The 17455-nt window shown below is 44.1% G+C and overlaps 1 protein-coding gene across 1 annotated transcript; it reads left to right on the forward strand.

The window, feature by feature from the left end:
* Positions 1-4599: 4599 nt before the first annotated feature.
* Positions 4600-17288, forward strand: LOC122762607 (diacylglycerol kinase theta-like). Its single transcript, XM_044017793.1, has 22 exons — positions 4600-5665; positions 6587-6666; positions 7293-7395; positions 7470-7714; positions 7863-8019; positions 8760-8822; positions 8893-8990; positions 9481-9698; positions 9781-9871; positions 10019-10073; positions 10193-10254; positions 10488-10638; positions 10832-10870; positions 11756-11871; positions 11956-12107; positions 12412-12560; positions 12647-12825; positions 12938-13038; positions 13255-13401; positions 13504-13615; positions 14406-14558; positions 14778-17288. Exons 1-22 carry the CDS (start codon positions 5416-5418, stop codon positions 14877-14879), a joined length of 2823 nt encoding a protein of 940 aa, XP_043873728.1. The 5' UTR covers positions 4600-5415; the 3' UTR covers positions 14880-17288.
* Positions 17289-17455: the final 167 nt, after the last annotated feature.

Below are 17455 nucleotides of genomic sequence, written 5' to 3' on the forward strand. Positions count from 1 at the left end.
TGTGCTTGGCGTGTGTGTGTGATAGTGTGTGTGTGTGAGTGTGTGAGTGTGTGAGTGACAGCAGGACAAGGCCGAGCATGTTCACTTCCAGGCTGAAATAGGCCGATGCGTCATCTAATCACTATGAGCCACGAGCTGTCAGTGTGTTGTAAATCAATCTGTGTGTGTGTGTGAGACAGTGTGTGTGTGTGTGTGCGCAAGAGCTGTCCATAAATATTTAAAAAATGTATTAAATTTAAGGATTTTAATGGAATAATAACATGAACAAAAACAGAATAACCCTTTAATTTTTTTTGCAGACCTGATGGCTCATTCATGACTTCATCATCATCATCATCAACATCTTCATCATCAAATATGATACACATTAACAGCCGATCAGAGGGGTCCTGACCTTTGACCTTGCTCACATGACTTGACTGAGCAGCCTCAGAGGAACAGAGCGTATAAATATATGTATATATACATGTATACATATATACTTATATGTATATATAGACATATACATGTATATGTCTATATATTATATATAGACATGTATGTGTCTATATATAATATATATAGACACATACATGTATATGTCTATATATAGACATATATATGTTTATATATACATATACATGTATATGTATATAAACATATATATGTCTATACATATACATGTATACATATATACTTATACATGTATATGTATAAGTATATAGACATATATATGTCTATATATAATATATATGTCTATATATTATATATAGACATATACATGTATATGTATATATATAAACATATATATGTCTATACATATACATGTATACATATATACTTATACATGTATCGGTATATATATACATATACGTGTATATGTATATATAGACATATATATGTCTATATATACATGTATATATACATATACATGTATATGTATATATACATATACATGTACATGTATATATATATATACATGTATATATATATATGTATATATATATATATGTATATATATATATATACATGTACATGTATATATATATATATATACATGTACATATACATATACATAGACATGTATATGTATACATGTATATATGGATATAGTTAGCTAGTTAGACAGACAGACAGACAGACAGATAGAAAGTGATGATGATGATGATGATGATGATGATGATGATGATGACACAGCTGCTTCTGACCTTTGTGGATTATTTTTCTTCAGATTAAACCCTCGAGTGTTCCAGCAGCAAAAGGGTCAGAGGTCACCAAGTGACAAACCCAGTCCTAATAATAATGACATGCTGTGTGACAGGTGGTGACCTGCCTGTGAGGCGTTCAGGGACCACGTGCACGTGGTGACACATGTGTTTAAACATCTGTCAATCATTCATTTCACCACAAACACAACAAGTGTCACTGTCTTAACTCATCACTGATGATGAAAGAAGAAGAAGAAGAAGAAGAAGTAGAAGAAGAAGAAGAAACACTTGAATGAAGAGGAAGAGGAAGATGACAACGTCAAAATCAACTCAGCTGAATTCCCCGTGATCAGCTGACGTGTTTTCAGAGAACCGGGGTCACGCGGTTAACCTCACTGTGACACTGTGCCTGCCTCACAGGAACCATGAATGGATGAATAATGGACACGATACATGATTCATGTGGACACCCAGCGTCCATGTTGTTTCACAGCGCGTGTGTGTGTGTGTGTGTGTGTGTGAAGAGGAAATGAAACCATGAACATGAACGTTTCCCGCACTTTCACAAACGTTCAATATCAACGTCGTCCGCTTCATTCAAGAGGAAGAGGAGACAAAGAAGAAGCCCTGAGACTCCACCCCACTGGCACGTGCTCTGCTTAAAAACAGAAGCTGCAACTTTTCAGCTGAACTTTACACAAACCTGAAGAGCGACTGTATCACAAACCAAACGCCCCCATCGCCCCACACACACACACACACACAGCAGCTGAAAGCTCGTCCTCAGTGACACAAAGTGTCCACACGAGGCAGCAGAGCAGCAGCAGCTGGACTTTGGTGTGAGAGAGTGAGTGTTTCACACACGTGACTTCAGTGATCTCAGTCTCTAGGTTCAGCGGCCATTTTGCACATTACACTCACGTGTACAACTCCTAAATCAAGCGCTCCCTGTCCCGCGCCGCCTCAGGAACCGGGGTGATCCTGTGCACAAACCAAACACACCTACAGAGGCCTGACACAGGAGGTACCTGAGCAGCCTCCTCTCGACTGCAGCTCTGGTGTGGAACACGTCACAAACCAAACGCACCTTTAATCCTCATCATGGACACAGTCTGGACTTTGTCCCTTTAACTGACACGTCATGCAAATCAAGCGCTCCCTGCACACACACACACACTGGCACAGGTCTCAGTCTGCTGTATCACAAAACAAGCGCTCCTCTGGTTTCTTCCCTCTCACATCACCTGCAACAAAATCAAAAACAAGCACACCCTCCCCTCTTCATCAACACCAGCCACCTGTCTCCACCCGGGCCGTGCCCCCTTCATCACCTCAGAATCAGAGCACAAGCATCTCTCACACACACACAGAGGGATGTGCTGCAGCATAAATCCAGCGCTCCCTCCCTGCTTACCTCTCACATCAGCATCGTCTGTTTGTGGGTTTTTTTTTCCATCTCTGCAACAAAATCAAACCAACCCTCTGTCCCCAATACAAGCGCTCCCTTCAGCGACATCAACACACACACACACACACACAGACACCGGGACACACCGGGGGGGCGGTGCTCACCTCTGGAGCTGCTGAAGGCGGTGTACCAGGAGACTGAGAGCAGCCCGAACAACAGCAGCGTCAGGAAGGAGACATTTCTGAGCCTCATCTCCAGAACATGTCCGCCGGAGACACACACACAGACAGCCACACAGAGACAGAGACAGAGACACAGAGAGACAGGCGCACACACACGCACAGACAGAGAGAGAGAGAGAGAGACAGGTACACACGGACGGTGAGAGACGGAGAGGCGGGCGGAGATGGTGCTGAGTGAGCAGCAGCAACGAGACTGAGGAGAGAGAGAGACAGAGCGAGAGAGAGAGAGAGAGAGAGGGGAGGGGGCGGAGACAGAGACAGGTAGAGAGACATTGGAATGTATGAAAGGAAAAGAGAGAGAGAGAGAGAGAGGCTGAGAAAATAAAACAGGACAATACAAATAAAAACAATAATAATAATAAAATAATACATGTATACTAATATAGTAATAACAACAACAACAACAACAACAACAACAATGATAATAATATAATAATGATAATAATAATAACAATAATAATAATGGTAATAATTATATAATAATACTAATAATAATAATAATAATAATAATAATATCAATAACACAAATAAAAATAACAATAATAATAATATCAATAACACAAATAAAAATAATAATATAATTATAATAACGATAATAATAATGATAATAATACTGATAATATTAATGATAACAGTAAAATAATAATGATAATACTAATACTAATAATAATAATAATAATAATAATAACAATAATAATAATAATATCAATAACACAAATAAAAATAATAATATAATTATAATAACAATAATCATAATGATAATAATACTGATTATATTAATAATATTAATGGTAATATTATAATAATAATAATAATAATAGTGATAATAATAATAATAATAATAACAACAACAATAATTATAATAGTAATAATAATCATGTTAATAATAATAATGATAATAATGATGATGATGATGATGAAGTCCAGTACGTAAAAACATTTTATTTATTCTTTTATTTGATTCCAGCTGTGGTCACAGTGTGTCTGCTGGCCTGTGGCGCCCCCTGGTGTTCAAAACTGAACACCACACTGAATGACTTAATCATCAATGACGCAATCATTGTTGTTATTGATGATTAAAGTTTTGAGATACTGTGAATAAAAGTAGAAATAGTGATTGTGTACTTTTATGTGACAACTATCAAATAATAAACGACAGAATGTAAAGATAAATAAACACAAAGAGAAGATTCTTTTTTAATGTCTTTATTTCAGACAAACACAAATACATGAAACTTTGATTACGCTGTTTTTATATGAGCAGACATTTCATCTGTGATTGACTTTATTTAACTTTATTTAACTTCTCTTCACTGCCCCCTACTGGTCACTGTAGATACTGTGTGTGTGTGTGTGTGTGACGCTGTGGCGCGCCCTACTGGCGACACATGGTTACTGCGTCTCAGGCAACAGTTTGACAAAGTTCCAGAATCAATAACAAGTCGATGTCAGATCAGATTAAAGTGTCAGTAAAACCAGGTTTAATCTCGATCATGACATTTATATTCGATTCATCAGTTTGATCGATTGCATTTGAATGATTCAGAGTTTTATTCAAACAGAACACAAGATTGATCTATGATCGGTTAATCGGAGAAAACGTGAAAAGAACCATTCGTTTTCAGGCTGAGGCGATAATCAATGAGGTGGGAGGAGGCAAGGGAACGAGGGAGAGGACGGGAGGAAAGGAGGCGAGGGGACAGGATGAAGTGGAGGAGGAGTAAATCAGAGTCACAGACTGCGGAAGAAGAAGAAGAGTAAGAAGGAGGAGGAAGAGGAGGAGGAGGAGGAGGAGGAGGAAATAATGTGAAATGAAAGCGGTCCCTGAACGTCTCACTGACCACCTGTTGATCCAGGACTGTCCCCGGCTCCGTCCCCGGCTCCGTCCCCGCGGGCCTGGACCCGTGTCCCCGCCGCGGTGTCATGACTTCCCCCCGGCGGTGACTGAGTGAAAACAGTCCGCATCACACGGAGCCTCGTCCGGCTTCAGTGGACCGGTGTTTTGCTTTAATTCATCCACATTCACGGGCGGAAGCTCCGGGAAGGGTTACCGAGCACGGCGCCCTCTCCCCCCGCAGCTCCGCAGGGTGGCACCGCTGTCATCTCGGCTTCTTCGCCGTGCGTGGACGACGTGGAGGCGGATCGACACTAACCCCCCGCAGCCTCCGTGAACCAGCGCCGTGTTCTGCCTTCATATTTCCGGCGGTTGTTGGATGTTTAGCTAGCAGCCGCAGAGGCGGGAAGACGCTCGCCCTCCGCCGGGCACCGCCGCTGGGTGGCACCGCCGCTGGCTCCGGTCCAGCCGGTGTGATGCGTCCTCTTCTGGGCTGAGTCACGTCACTTTCACGCGGAAAACGGAGCTGAAATCTCGGCACCGTTAGCAGCAGCAGCAGCAGCAGCAGCAGCCCGTGTTTAGCTTCAGAAGCTCCGGGACTCACACACCGAGCCCGGCGACCGACGCCGCGGCGACATGAACGTCCTCGGCGGGAGAATTCTCTAGAAGCCTGGGGTCACTTAGCTCTGGGTCAGGACTGGACCTGGTTCTCCTCGACTGTGTGGCTGTGTGTGCGGGGAAGACATGGCCGACTCCGGCCAGGGCAAAGCGGCGGAGCCTGAGGCCGCGGACAGCCGGACAGCGAGCTCCGTGGCCGTGAAGAAGCGGGCCCAGCAGTCTCCGGGGTCCCGGGCCCAGCAGTCTCCGGGGTCCCGGGCCCGGTACCAGAGCTCCGCTCCGGGTCACTGCTTTAAGAAAGTGACTCTGACCAAACCCACGTTCTGTCACAGCTGCAGTGACTTCATCTGGGGCCTGGTCGGCTTCCTGTGTGAGGGTAAGTGACCTCTGACCTCTGACCTCTGACAGGTGTGATGCTCCTCTCTACTTTCTTTCTTCTAACTTTTATCTTCTGTTTCTTTCTCATTGTTTCTATGTTTCATCTCCTTTCTTTCCTGTCTGTGCCTTTTCTGTCCTTCACACTTAAGGGCTTGTTAAGGGTTAGTTAAGGGTTAGTTAAGGGTTAGTTAAGGGTTAGTTAAGGGTTAGTGTGAGCCTTAACCACGACACAATCATGAATTCAACACACACACACACACACACACACACAGTGTTACTGGGCAGAGTGGTGGTCGTGTCTGTTGCACAGTTGGAGTGATTTACCGCCTCCAGTTGTCATAGCAACAGGAAACTGGCAGGGATGCTTCGTGGTTGGTGGTTGAATGGCGTGTGTGTGTGTGTGTGTGTGTGTGTGTCGTCGTTCTCGGCTCAGTTATGTAACGATTCTTCTTTAAGTCACAAACCTGTGATGTCATCAGACTGTCACAATAACACCAGAGAAGACTTTCTTATTTGACTCGGGTGGTGTTTACACCCTCGTGAGCCCCTGCAGCCGTCGTCATGGAGACGAGTGTGATGAAATCCACGTCAGTTTAAGTCTGCGGTGTCTTTGAGAACATGTTCACGTCTTTATTTCACTGTCAGACAGACTTTATAAAACGCCAAAGTCCAGAGAGGACATCACACACACACACACACACACACAGGAGCTGCTGGTCCTCTGCTGCCTCGTGGGGTCACTTTGTGTCACTGCGGTCAATGTTGTGGATCAACAGCTCGTGTGTGTGATGTTAAAATCAGTGATTTTCTCTGTGGGCTTTGGTGTGGGACGTTTGTCGTCCACTCGGTGGTGTGGCGGTGATGGTGCAGTGTTGGGGAATCAAACCCCTGCCCTGACTGTCCTCTCTTGTGTCCTCAGTGTGTAACTTCATGTGTCATGAGAAATGCCTGAAGACGCTGCAGTCTGTTTGTTCCTGTGTAGCGCCCTCTGCTGTCCAGGTGAGTCACACACACACACACACCTCCTGGTCCTGTGTATATATATATATATATATATATACATGTGTGTATATATATATATATGTGTGTGTATATATATATATATATGTGTATATATGTGTATATATATATATATATATATGTGTATATATATCCACACACACATACATATATATGTATATGTGTATATTTGTATATATATATATGTGTATATATATATGTGTGTGTATATATATATATATATATATGTGTATATATGTATATATATATGTGTATATATATGTGTGTGTATATATATATATGTGTATATGTGTATATATATATGTGTATATATATATATATGTGTATATATATATATATGTGTATATATATCCACACACATATACACATATATATGTGTATATGTGTATATATATATATGTGTATATATATATGTGTGTGTATATATATATATATGTGTATATGTGTATATATATATATGTGTATATATATATGTGTGTGTATATATATATATATATGTGTATATGTGTATATATATATATATGTATATATATATCCACACACACATACATATATATGTATATGTATATAAAGGTGACTGTTGTTGTGTGTGCTGCCCCCTGCAGGTGCCTGTGGCTCACTGCTTCGGTCCCGCGGGTCAGAAGAAACGTTTCTGCTGCGTCTGCAGGAAACAGACGGAGGGACACGCGGGGGAGCTGCGGTGTGAAGGTCAGACACCAGAACCAGAACCAGAACCGCGTCACACCAGAGAACATCTAAATGTGTGTGTGTGTGTGTTGCAGTGTGTGAGCTGCACGTCCACGCTGACTGCGCCGCCTTCACCTGCGCTGACTGTCGCCGCTCTCACCTGGACGGGAGCGTGGAGCAGCTGAGAGGTGAGATGGACTTCCTGTCGCTGCAGGACACGTTCCACCACCACTGGAGGGAGGGGAACCTGCCGTCAGCGGCGCGGTGCGAGGCGTGTCGCCGCTCCTGCGCGTCCTCCGACGTCCTGACGGGGATGCGGTGCGAGTGGTGCGGCGTCACGGTGAGAGCCAATCACAGCCTCCCGTTTACCTCCACTGTCTTTTAATGACAGCTGTGTGGTGGAGGGTGGAGTCAGGGTGTGACATCATCACGGCGTACTTAAGACATTTTGTGTGTGTGTGTGTGTGTGTGTGTGTGTGCGCGCGCAGAGCCATGCAGCGTGTTACCTCAGCGTGCCACCAGAGTGCGCACTAGGGCGCCTGCGTCACATGATGCTGCATCCGACCTGCGTCCGCCTCGACTCCAGGAACTTCAGAAAGATGCATCTTTACTGCATCACAGAGAACAACAGCCACGAGCCGCTGGGTACACACACACGCACGCACACGCACACACACACACACACCTCACCACATCCTGTGTGTGTGCGTGTGTGTGAAGCAGAAATACTCGTTTCCTTGTGTTTGTGTTTCAGTTTACACAGAAAAACATTTCACCCTCAAAATAAACAACAACATCGACATTAATGACTTTGTTTTTATCGTTGACATGTTTATGAGTTATTATTATTATTATTATTAGTATTATTGTTATTGAGTCGACTTGGAACTTCAAGTAAAAAGAACAATTCTAAAACACACGTCCTCTCAGCACCTTAAGTCCAAAAATGTCCCATTCATAAGAAACAGTTTTTCTTTCTTCTTTAAATTCAATGAATGAATGAATGAATGAATGAATTGTTTAACCCTCCACATTAACGCTTTTCTATTTTTTCTCAGCATAAGATTCCCTTGACCATTTATAATACAACACTGCCACCTGTTGGATTGTGGGGGAAATGCCGCTGAATGTGAGGCCAGGACCTCAGAATAAAAGTGTGATTACAGAAGTTATGATTTCATGTTGTCATGAGAGACTGATGAATAAAAGAAGAGTTTCTCATGAGTTTCAATGGGGACATTTTTGTCCTGAAGGTGCCGAACGTAACAATTCATTAGAAAGGCTCCGATGATTCAGACTGTGGTCAGTAAATGTTTGATCTTTGGTGAATTTGTCTGGACGTACGTTTCGCTATTAATAATAAACGATTTTCTGTTGTTCATCAGATCATTTTGACGATGTTGACGTGTCGTCTGCTAAAGACGCTCAACCGCTCGCTGTGGAGTCAGGTTAGTTCACTTCAGAGGGTTTAATAGACTCAGACTTGATCCAGAGATGAACTCTGTGTGTGTGTCACAGGTAAACAGCTGAAGGTGTTTGACGGTGATGACGCCGTCAAACGAAGCTGCTTTCGTCTCGTCTCCGTTTTGCGAGCGACGAAGAACGAGGACGTCGTGGTGAGTGAAAGGAAATAAATTCACGTCGTTTGTGTCGAGATTAACTGCTAACATCTGAAAATACAACGATCAATGTGTTAGCATAGCATTAACCCCAGGAGAGCTCTTGGCTTAGCATTAACTCCGGTAGAGCAGTATGCTTGGTATTAATCCAAAGATATTACTTAGCCTAGCATTACCCCCAGTATAGCAGTTAGCTTAATTTTAGCTCTAGGAGAAAAAATTGGGTGAGCATTAGCCCAAGGAGAGAAGTTAGCTTAGCATTAGCCTCAAGCAAATCATAAGCCAAAGATATAAGTTAGCCTAGCATGAGCCCCAGTAGAGAAGTTAGCTTAACTTTAACCCCAGGAGAGTAGTTAGCTTAGCTCTCATTGACTTTCTTGACATTTTTCAAAATAAAAGGAAGTCAGTTTATTTCCTTTAAATCAGTTTTGACTCTTTTGTCACAGAAGCAACAACAACAATAATGATTACCCTCTCTGTCCTGCAGGAGGCAGCGCTGCGGGCCTTCTACCTCCCCGACGACCCTCAGGACTACGAGCTGCACGAGGTGGGCGGTCTGCAGCGTCTCCATAGCGACGACGTCCTGAACCGTAACAGCGGTCCCGACAACAGGACTCCTCTGAAGGACGGAGGAGACGGCGCGTGGATGCTACGAGCTAAACGCCGCGACGCCGAGGTCGTCCAGGTGTACACCGGCTGGCCCAGGTGAGGCATGATGGGAAGTGGAGTTCACTTCCTGTCAGACGTGCGGTCATGGGTTTGTGCTCAGGTTGTTTCCTGTTCTCAGGTCGGGTGCAGATTTTGTCGTCGTCTCTGTCTCTCAGGACAGCACGGCAGCGTCTGTCCTCGCTGAGGTCCTCAGTCAGACGGACATGAAGGTATACAGATCACGGCCTGACAGACATGAGCAGAATTGTCCTCTGGAGACACTGGGGACATTTCTTTAGTGTCTTTATTGGGTTGGGACAAATTATCAAAACTAATTTTACAAACTTTGTAAAATGTGGTGATTTTTGTCTTTTCAGGACGAGGACGTGTCCAAATTCAGTCTGCAAGAAGTCTACATGAGCAGCAAGCAAGGTGTGTGTGTGTGTGTGTACTCAGTTTGTCCTCTGTGTCTTTAAGACATAAAGACAGAAACAGAACCCTCATGTGTCTGTGTGACACAGCTAAAGTCCGTCTGTCCTCTTGTCCTGCAGTGCAGAGACAGACGCTGACACCTCAGGAGAAGATTCTGGACAAACTGCAGGACATCAGGAAGGTGAGACTAGATCTCCGTCCTTGTCTCTGACCTTATCTCCGAACTTGTCTCCGAACTTGTCTCCGAACTTGTCTCCGTCCTTGTCTCCGACCTTGTCTCCGAACTTGTCTCCGACCTTGTCTCTGACCTTGTCGCCGTCCTTGTCTCCGACCTTTTCTCCGAACTTGTCTCTGACCTTGTCTCTGACCTTGTCTCTGACCTTGTCTCTGACCTTGTCTCCGTCCTTGTCTCAGACGTCCCTGCGTCAGATGAACCAGACTCGCTTGTACGTGGTGGACAACAGGAAGTGGGCGGTGCAAGTGGACCTGTTGATTGTAGGACTGCCCCCCCTGCTGGCCAGAGACGAGTACGTCCAACTGATGGAGGAGCATCTGACCATCAAGAGTGAGTGAAACCGACACAAGATGGCGGCTCATTAGGGGTCAACAGGTCACAGTACGGAAGCTTTTGAGGGTCAGACGACATATTTTATTTATAAAGATAAAGTTCTTTTATTTAACGCATTAACACTTTTTTATTTTTATTTCTCCATATTTAATGAAAACAAAGTGAAGTCTCCGCCCCTTTGTGTCTGCAGGTCACCTGATCACCGTCAGCCACGTCTACCCCAGTCAAGGTGAGACTGTTGTCATGGAAACATGGAATAATAATAATAACAATAATAACTGTGATTGTGCAAATTTGTTTTTATCTATTAAACATTTAACAGCAATAAATACATGCGTGTGTGTGTGTCTCTGTGTGTGTGCGTGTGTCTCTGTGTATGTGCGTGTGTCTCTGTGTATGTGCGTGTGTGTGTTGTGTGTGTGTGCATGTGTGTGTCTGTGTGTGTGTGTGTCTCTGTGTGTGTGCAGTGTCTCTGTGTGTGTGTGTCTCTGTGTGAATGTGTCTGTGTGTGTGCGTGTGTGTGTGTGTCTGCAGGTATATGTGTGTGTGTATATGTGCATGTGTGCATGTGTGTGTGTGCTGTGTATATGTGCATGTGTATGCGTATGTCTGTGTGAATGTGTCTGTGTGTGTGCGTGTGTGTATATGTGCGTGTATGTGCATGTGTGTGTGTGTGTGTGTATATGTGCTGTGTGTGTGTGTATGCATGTGTGTGTATGCATGTGTATATGTGCACGTGTGTGTGTGTGTATATGTGTGTGTGTGTGTATATGTGCACGTGTGTGTATGTGTATATGGTGTGTGTGTGTATATGTGTGTATGTGTATATGTGTGTGTGTGTGTATATGTGTATATGTGTGTGTGTATGTGTATATGTGTGTGTGTGTGTGTATGTGTGCATGTGTGTGTGTATATGTGCACGTGTGTGTGTATGTGCATGTGTGTGCATGTTCTGTGTGTGTGTGTATATGTGCACGTATGTGTGTGTGCATGTGTGCACGTGTGTGTGTGTGTGTATATGTGTGTATATGTGTGTCGATTTTGTGTGTATGTGCATGTGCATGTGTGTGTGTGTGTGTCTGTGTGTACACGTGTGTGTGTGTGTGTGTCACAGGTGCAGTGGTGCTGCAGGTGTCGTGTTTCTCTGAAGCAGAAAGAATCTTCATGTTGGTCAAAGACACGTCGGTCAGTGATAAGACTCTGACGTGTGTCGTCGTCCCCGTGATCATGGTAACAGACGCCGGGCTGTGATTGGCCGGTCCAGAATCTTCAGCGAGGTCTTGTCTCTGACTCCTCCCTCTTCTCCTCCCTCAGCACAGGAAGCTGGCTGCAGAAGTCTGCCCCCTGCTGGTGTTTGTCAACTCAAAGAGTGGAGGTCTGAAGGGCCGGGAGCTTCTCTACAGCTTCCGGAAGCTTCTGAACCCTCACCAGGTGTTTGATGTTAATAATGGAGGACCACTGGCTGGGTGAGGACAGACGTTTCCATGGAGACGCACCGCACACCGCAATCATCTCAATGTTAGGCCGTAGAGTGATAGTTGAGGCTGTGTGAGCGCCCCCTGCTGCTGAGACTGTCACACACACACGTCATTCACTTCATTCAGACTTAACGCAGTGACACAAAGTGACCACACGAGGCAGCAGACGTGATAGAAAGTTAAACTGACGTAGATTTTCTTCACTGAGTCTTTTATGGAGAAGCTCGAGTGGTGTATTATGGGATGTTCAGATGTTACGTGTGACTGTGGATCACCGTCTGCTCTCCTGCAGCCTCCACACCTTCAGAGACGTCCCCAGGTTCCGGGTTCTGGTCTGTGGTGGTGACGGGACGGTGGGCTGGGTGCTGGGAGTCCTGGAGGCGGTCCGACACAAGCTGGTCTGTCGGGAGCCGCCCATCGGCATCGTGCCTCTGGGGACAGGTCAGAACCAGAACTCACGTTCACGCGTCGCACGTTTAATAAACGACCACGACGACGACGACGACGCGTCTCTTCCGTGTCCTCAGGGAACGACTTGGCTCGGGTTCTGCGCTGGGGGCCGGGCTACAGCGGCGAGGACCCGTACCACATCCTGGTCTCTGTGGACGAGGCGGACGAGGTCCTGATGGACAGATGGACCATCCTGCTGGACGCACAGGACATGAGCGAGGACGGCAAGGACAGCGGCTTCCTGGAGCCGCCCAAGGTTTGAACTCTGACACGATGAATGGATTATTAAAGTATTCATAGTGATTTCATCGTTGGTGAAAACTCTCTGTCTGTCTCTCTGTCTCTCTGCCTGTCTGTCTCTCCCTCAGATCGTTCAGATGAATAATTACTTTGGTTTGGGTATTGATGCTGAGCTCAGTCTGGACTTTCATTTGGCCAGAGAAGGTGAACCAGGAAAGTTCACCAGCAGGTACTGACCTCATGACCCCATGACCCCATGACCCACGACCCTGACCTGACATGACCTCATGACCATGACCTCATGACCTCATGACCCCATGATGATTCACCAAACATTTCACGAGCTCACACATGATGTTTCTCGCGCTCATTCATTCAGCCAATCAGAAAATAGTATTTGTTGTTGCCGGGTAAAGTCTGAGTTTAACCTGCCGTTCTCTGACAGGTTCCATAACAAAAGTGTGTATGTGAAGGTGGGTCTGCAGAAGATCAGCTCCACCCGCAGTCTCCACAAGGAACTGCAGCTGCAGGTCGACGCCCACAACATCCCCTTACCCAACATCGAGGGTCTGATCTTCCTCAACATTCCCAGGTTACGCACGCAACACCGTTACCACGGTGACCACGGTCTCCATGACGACTGCTGGTCCTGACATGGTCCTAATGGTGTGTGTGTGTGTGTGTGTGTGTGTAGCTGGGGTTCAGGTGCTGATCTTTGGGGGTCAGAGGTCGACAGTCGTTACGCGAAGCCGAGCATCGATGACGGACTGCTGGAGGTCGTCGGGGTCACTGGTGTCGTCCACATGGTGAGTCCACGTGTTGTTATTAACCCTGTCATCATTGTCATCATCCATGTTATTGAATATGTGTCTGTGTGTGTGTTCTGTGTGTGTCTGTGTGTGTGTGTGTGTGTCTGTGTGTGTCTGTGTGTGTGTGTGTGTGTGTGTCTGTGTGTGTGTCTGTGTGTGTGTGTGTGTGTGTGTGTGTGTGTGTGTCTGTGTGTGTGTGTGTCTGTGTGTGTGTGTCTGTGTGTGTGTGTGTGTCTGTGTGTGTGTGTGTGTGTGTCTGTGTGTGTGTGTGTGTGTCTGTGTGTGTGTGTGTGTCTGTGTGTGTGTGTGTGTGTGTGTGTGTGTGTGTGTGTGTGTGTGTGTGTGTGTGTGTGTGTGTGTGTGTGTGTGTGTGTGTGTGTGTGTGTGTGTGTCTGTGTGTGTGTCTGTGTGTGTGTGTGTGTGTGTGTGTGTGTGTGTGTGTGTGTGTGTCTGTGTGTGTGTGTGTGTGTCTGTGTGTGTGTGTGTGTGTGTGTGTGTGTGTGTCTGTGTGTGTGTGTGTGTGTGTGTGTGTGTCTGTGTGTGTGTCTGTGTGTCTGTGTGTGTGTGTCTGTGTGTGTGTGTGTGTGTGTGTGTGTGTGTGTGTGTCTGTGTGTGTGTGGGTGTCTGTGTGTGGGTGTCTGTGTGTGTGTGTGTGTGTGTGTGTGTGTCTGTGTGTCTCTCTGTGTGTGTGTGTGTGTGTGTGTGTGTGTTCTGTGTGTGTGTGTCTGTCTGTCTGTCTGTCTGTCTGTCTGTCTGTCTGTGTGTGTGTGTGTGTGTGTGTGCACAGGGTAAGGTGCAGAGTGGTCTGTGCTCTGGGATCCGTCTCGCTCAGGGTAACTACGTCCGTCTCATGGTCAGTAAGTCCATCCCTGTGCAGGTGGACGGTGAAGCGTGGATCCAGCCGCCCGGACACGTCATCATCTCTGCTGCTGGACCTAAGGTATGACATCATCACCATGACATCATCAGACAGCAGGGACACAGGATTCACAGTGTTGAGATCACAATGTTGTCTTTGTTGTTGTTGTTGTTGTTGTTGTTGTTGTTGTTGTGTCGTGTCGTTGTCGTGTTGTGTTGTGTGTACCGGAGTGTTCTTCTGTAAAGTAAGCAGATAAAAGCTGAGTTTGTTTGAGTTTCCGACCTCTGGCGCCCCCTGCAGGTGCGGATGTTGAGGAAATCCAAGCAGAAGCAGAAGAAATCGTCCTCGGGCTATAAAGATGGACGCTCGGAGAGTCCGTCCTCCAGAGACGGCGGACAGTGAGCAGCGCCCCCTGCTGTTAACCTGCTTTATCTTCTTCTTCTCTTTTATTTTATTAACGCTGAGGAAAACTTCAGCTGACGCACTGATTCTGTTTTTATTTGTTTGTCAACAACAACAACAACGCAAGTAAACAACGCAAAACTTTAATAAATAAACAAGCATAATTTGGATGATTTTACTGTAAAAGTCCAACGACAAAAAACTCACTTTTATTATTTTAAAAACGAAAATAATAATCAAAGCAAGAATGGTTGAAAATTCCGATGGTTGCCGTGGCCACGCCCCTTTGAATCTGCGATTATCTTCCACCGAGTTTTGTTTTGGCTTTGTCGTATCGGGTTTCACCTTTAGGGGGCGCTACTGAGCCATTTTGCACCACTTTATTTATAAAGTGGCATTATTTTATAAAATTTCTCGCCCATTCTGATTAGCTTGTCAAATCCATGTGATCTTTTTGGAAGAAAAACGTTTTATGCCAGGAATTCCGATATGTCGTCACAATTCTGTCTCACAGATGTTGTTGTTGTAAAATATGAAAACAAACTTGTCCTGCAGGCTAACTGCTAACGATCATGCTCACTGTGTTCAAATGTTGTGTATTTCTGAGAAAAGTTCGTACAAACACCGCCCTCTAGTGGTAAATTTCGTGAGCATAGCACTCAAAGTTCACATGTCGTGACACATCTGTGGAGGCGAGATTTTCCTCTTTTGTTAAAATCATAAACTAATAAATCCGTTTTTATTTTTCGTAACGTTGATATTCAACACTTTTTTCCGTTCTTCTTCATTATGTTAGCCACATGCTAGCATGCTAAAGTATTAGCCGTTGGATAGCATTAGTGTTACCGCCCATGTTGCTATCACTCACATAACAACTGGAAGCTAAACTTCGTATTTATTATGTACGATGTTCGTCTCCGTGGTAGCAGTTAGCGTAGAATCTTAGCTGAACAGAAAGTGTCTCTGTTTTACCTCTCGTTGTTAATAAAGTTGTTGTAAAAAAGGTTTAGCTGCAGCTAACGTTTACTTGAAAATGTTAAAACGAGATTTCTTAACGCAACGCGCGGAGCTAGCTAAGAAAACTAGCTCTGTTTAACAAGTAACACAAACTGGTATTTTAGGCTAGTGGTTATTCAACAAGCTAACACATTTGTAATCGTAACTATCTGTTAGCATAGCATCAAGCTATATGTGCCTAATAAGTAGCTTAAAAACAAGTAGCATTACTAGCTTAATGTGCCAAGTAGATGGATTGCAAACATAACTGGAGGCTAACAAGCTAGCCGCTTTGCCAAATTTAATCATGGAAATTTGTTGCTACAGCTAGCTAAGCATTTGGCCAAAATAAAATTGTTTATTTTTAATTAAAGAGCAAAACAATTCTGTTGAATAAAATCAAAAGTTTGAACTTGAGGCAAAAAAACTTGCGTTAAATTTGTGTCAATGTTTTTAAAATTTGTCCAAACGTAAAAAAAAAAGTCTTTAAATTTAAATTCATTGGATTTTTTTCTTTAGGACAGAAAAGCTTCGTCCACATTCCCAGAGACGTGTCGTCGTGAGTTCGCACTTCTTTCTGAAGCCACGACAGTATTTACGTTTGTTTTTAAACGAAAAAACGGATTCACTTTGTTTTTGGTGCTAAAAATGTTGGGGTTATTTAATCAGATTACTGCAGCTGGATTATGTCTCCGTATGAATCTCATTACTGTAGCTGATTACTTCATCTGGATAATCTGATTAATGTGATTATTGTTGATGGTTAACCGGATTAATGCAGTTGATTCTGTGACTATGTACATTTGATTACTTCATCTGGATAATCTGATTAGTGCAGGAGTTTGTGGATTTGAATGAGCTGAGATATTTTTGCTGACTCATCAGTGGCATTAACTGTAGAGGAAACTGCTGAGTGTGTGTGTGTGTGTGTGTGTGTGTCTGTTGTCGGTCAGTTGTCTTTTTTTTTTCTTAATAAGTTCACGTTTATCAAAAACGCGATAAAACCACAGAATTGAACAAACTTCCTGCTTCTCTGTGTAGCCCCCTGGTGGCAGTGGTGTGGTAGAGATGCTGTGTGTGTGTGTGTGTGTGTAGTGCTTTGTGTGCTAAGCTAACGTGCCTCAGTTCTGTTTCTACCTGAAGTTTTTATTAAACAGAGTTTTTTTTTGTATATTTTTGAAACAGAAGCTGGTTTTAATTTTAATGTTTACGTTTTTTTTTCTTACATTTTATTGTAAATTGCACTAATTATTTTCCCGTTGCTCTTAGATGTGACGTTCAGGTTATTATTAATGTTGTAATAGTACGTAAACATAAATCTATATATATATATAAATATGTCTAAATATCAACAAACTTCTGTGTTTATTCACAATAAACTAAAGACATCAAAGAAATGACTTTTTCTATTTTCATTGCCGTCATGATCCGTTAATCAGTGTTTAATCCGATTACTGCAGCTGGATAATCAGACTTTTGTAAAATGATGATGTTAATTTACGAGTTTGTTTTGGCGCCTGTGTTTATGTCAGATTTGTGGTGTTTCCATATTTGACCAGCAGGGGGCTCAGAGTAGTGCA

The sequence above is a fragment of the Solea senegalensis genome, unplaced genomic scaffold, assembly GCF_019176455.1.
Source record: "Solea senegalensis isolate Sse05_10M unplaced genomic scaffold, IFAPA_SoseM_1 scf7180000015837, whole genome shotgun sequence".
Classification (NCBI taxonomy): Eukaryota; Metazoa; Chordata; class Actinopteri; order Pleuronectiformes; family Soleidae; genus Solea; species Solea senegalensis.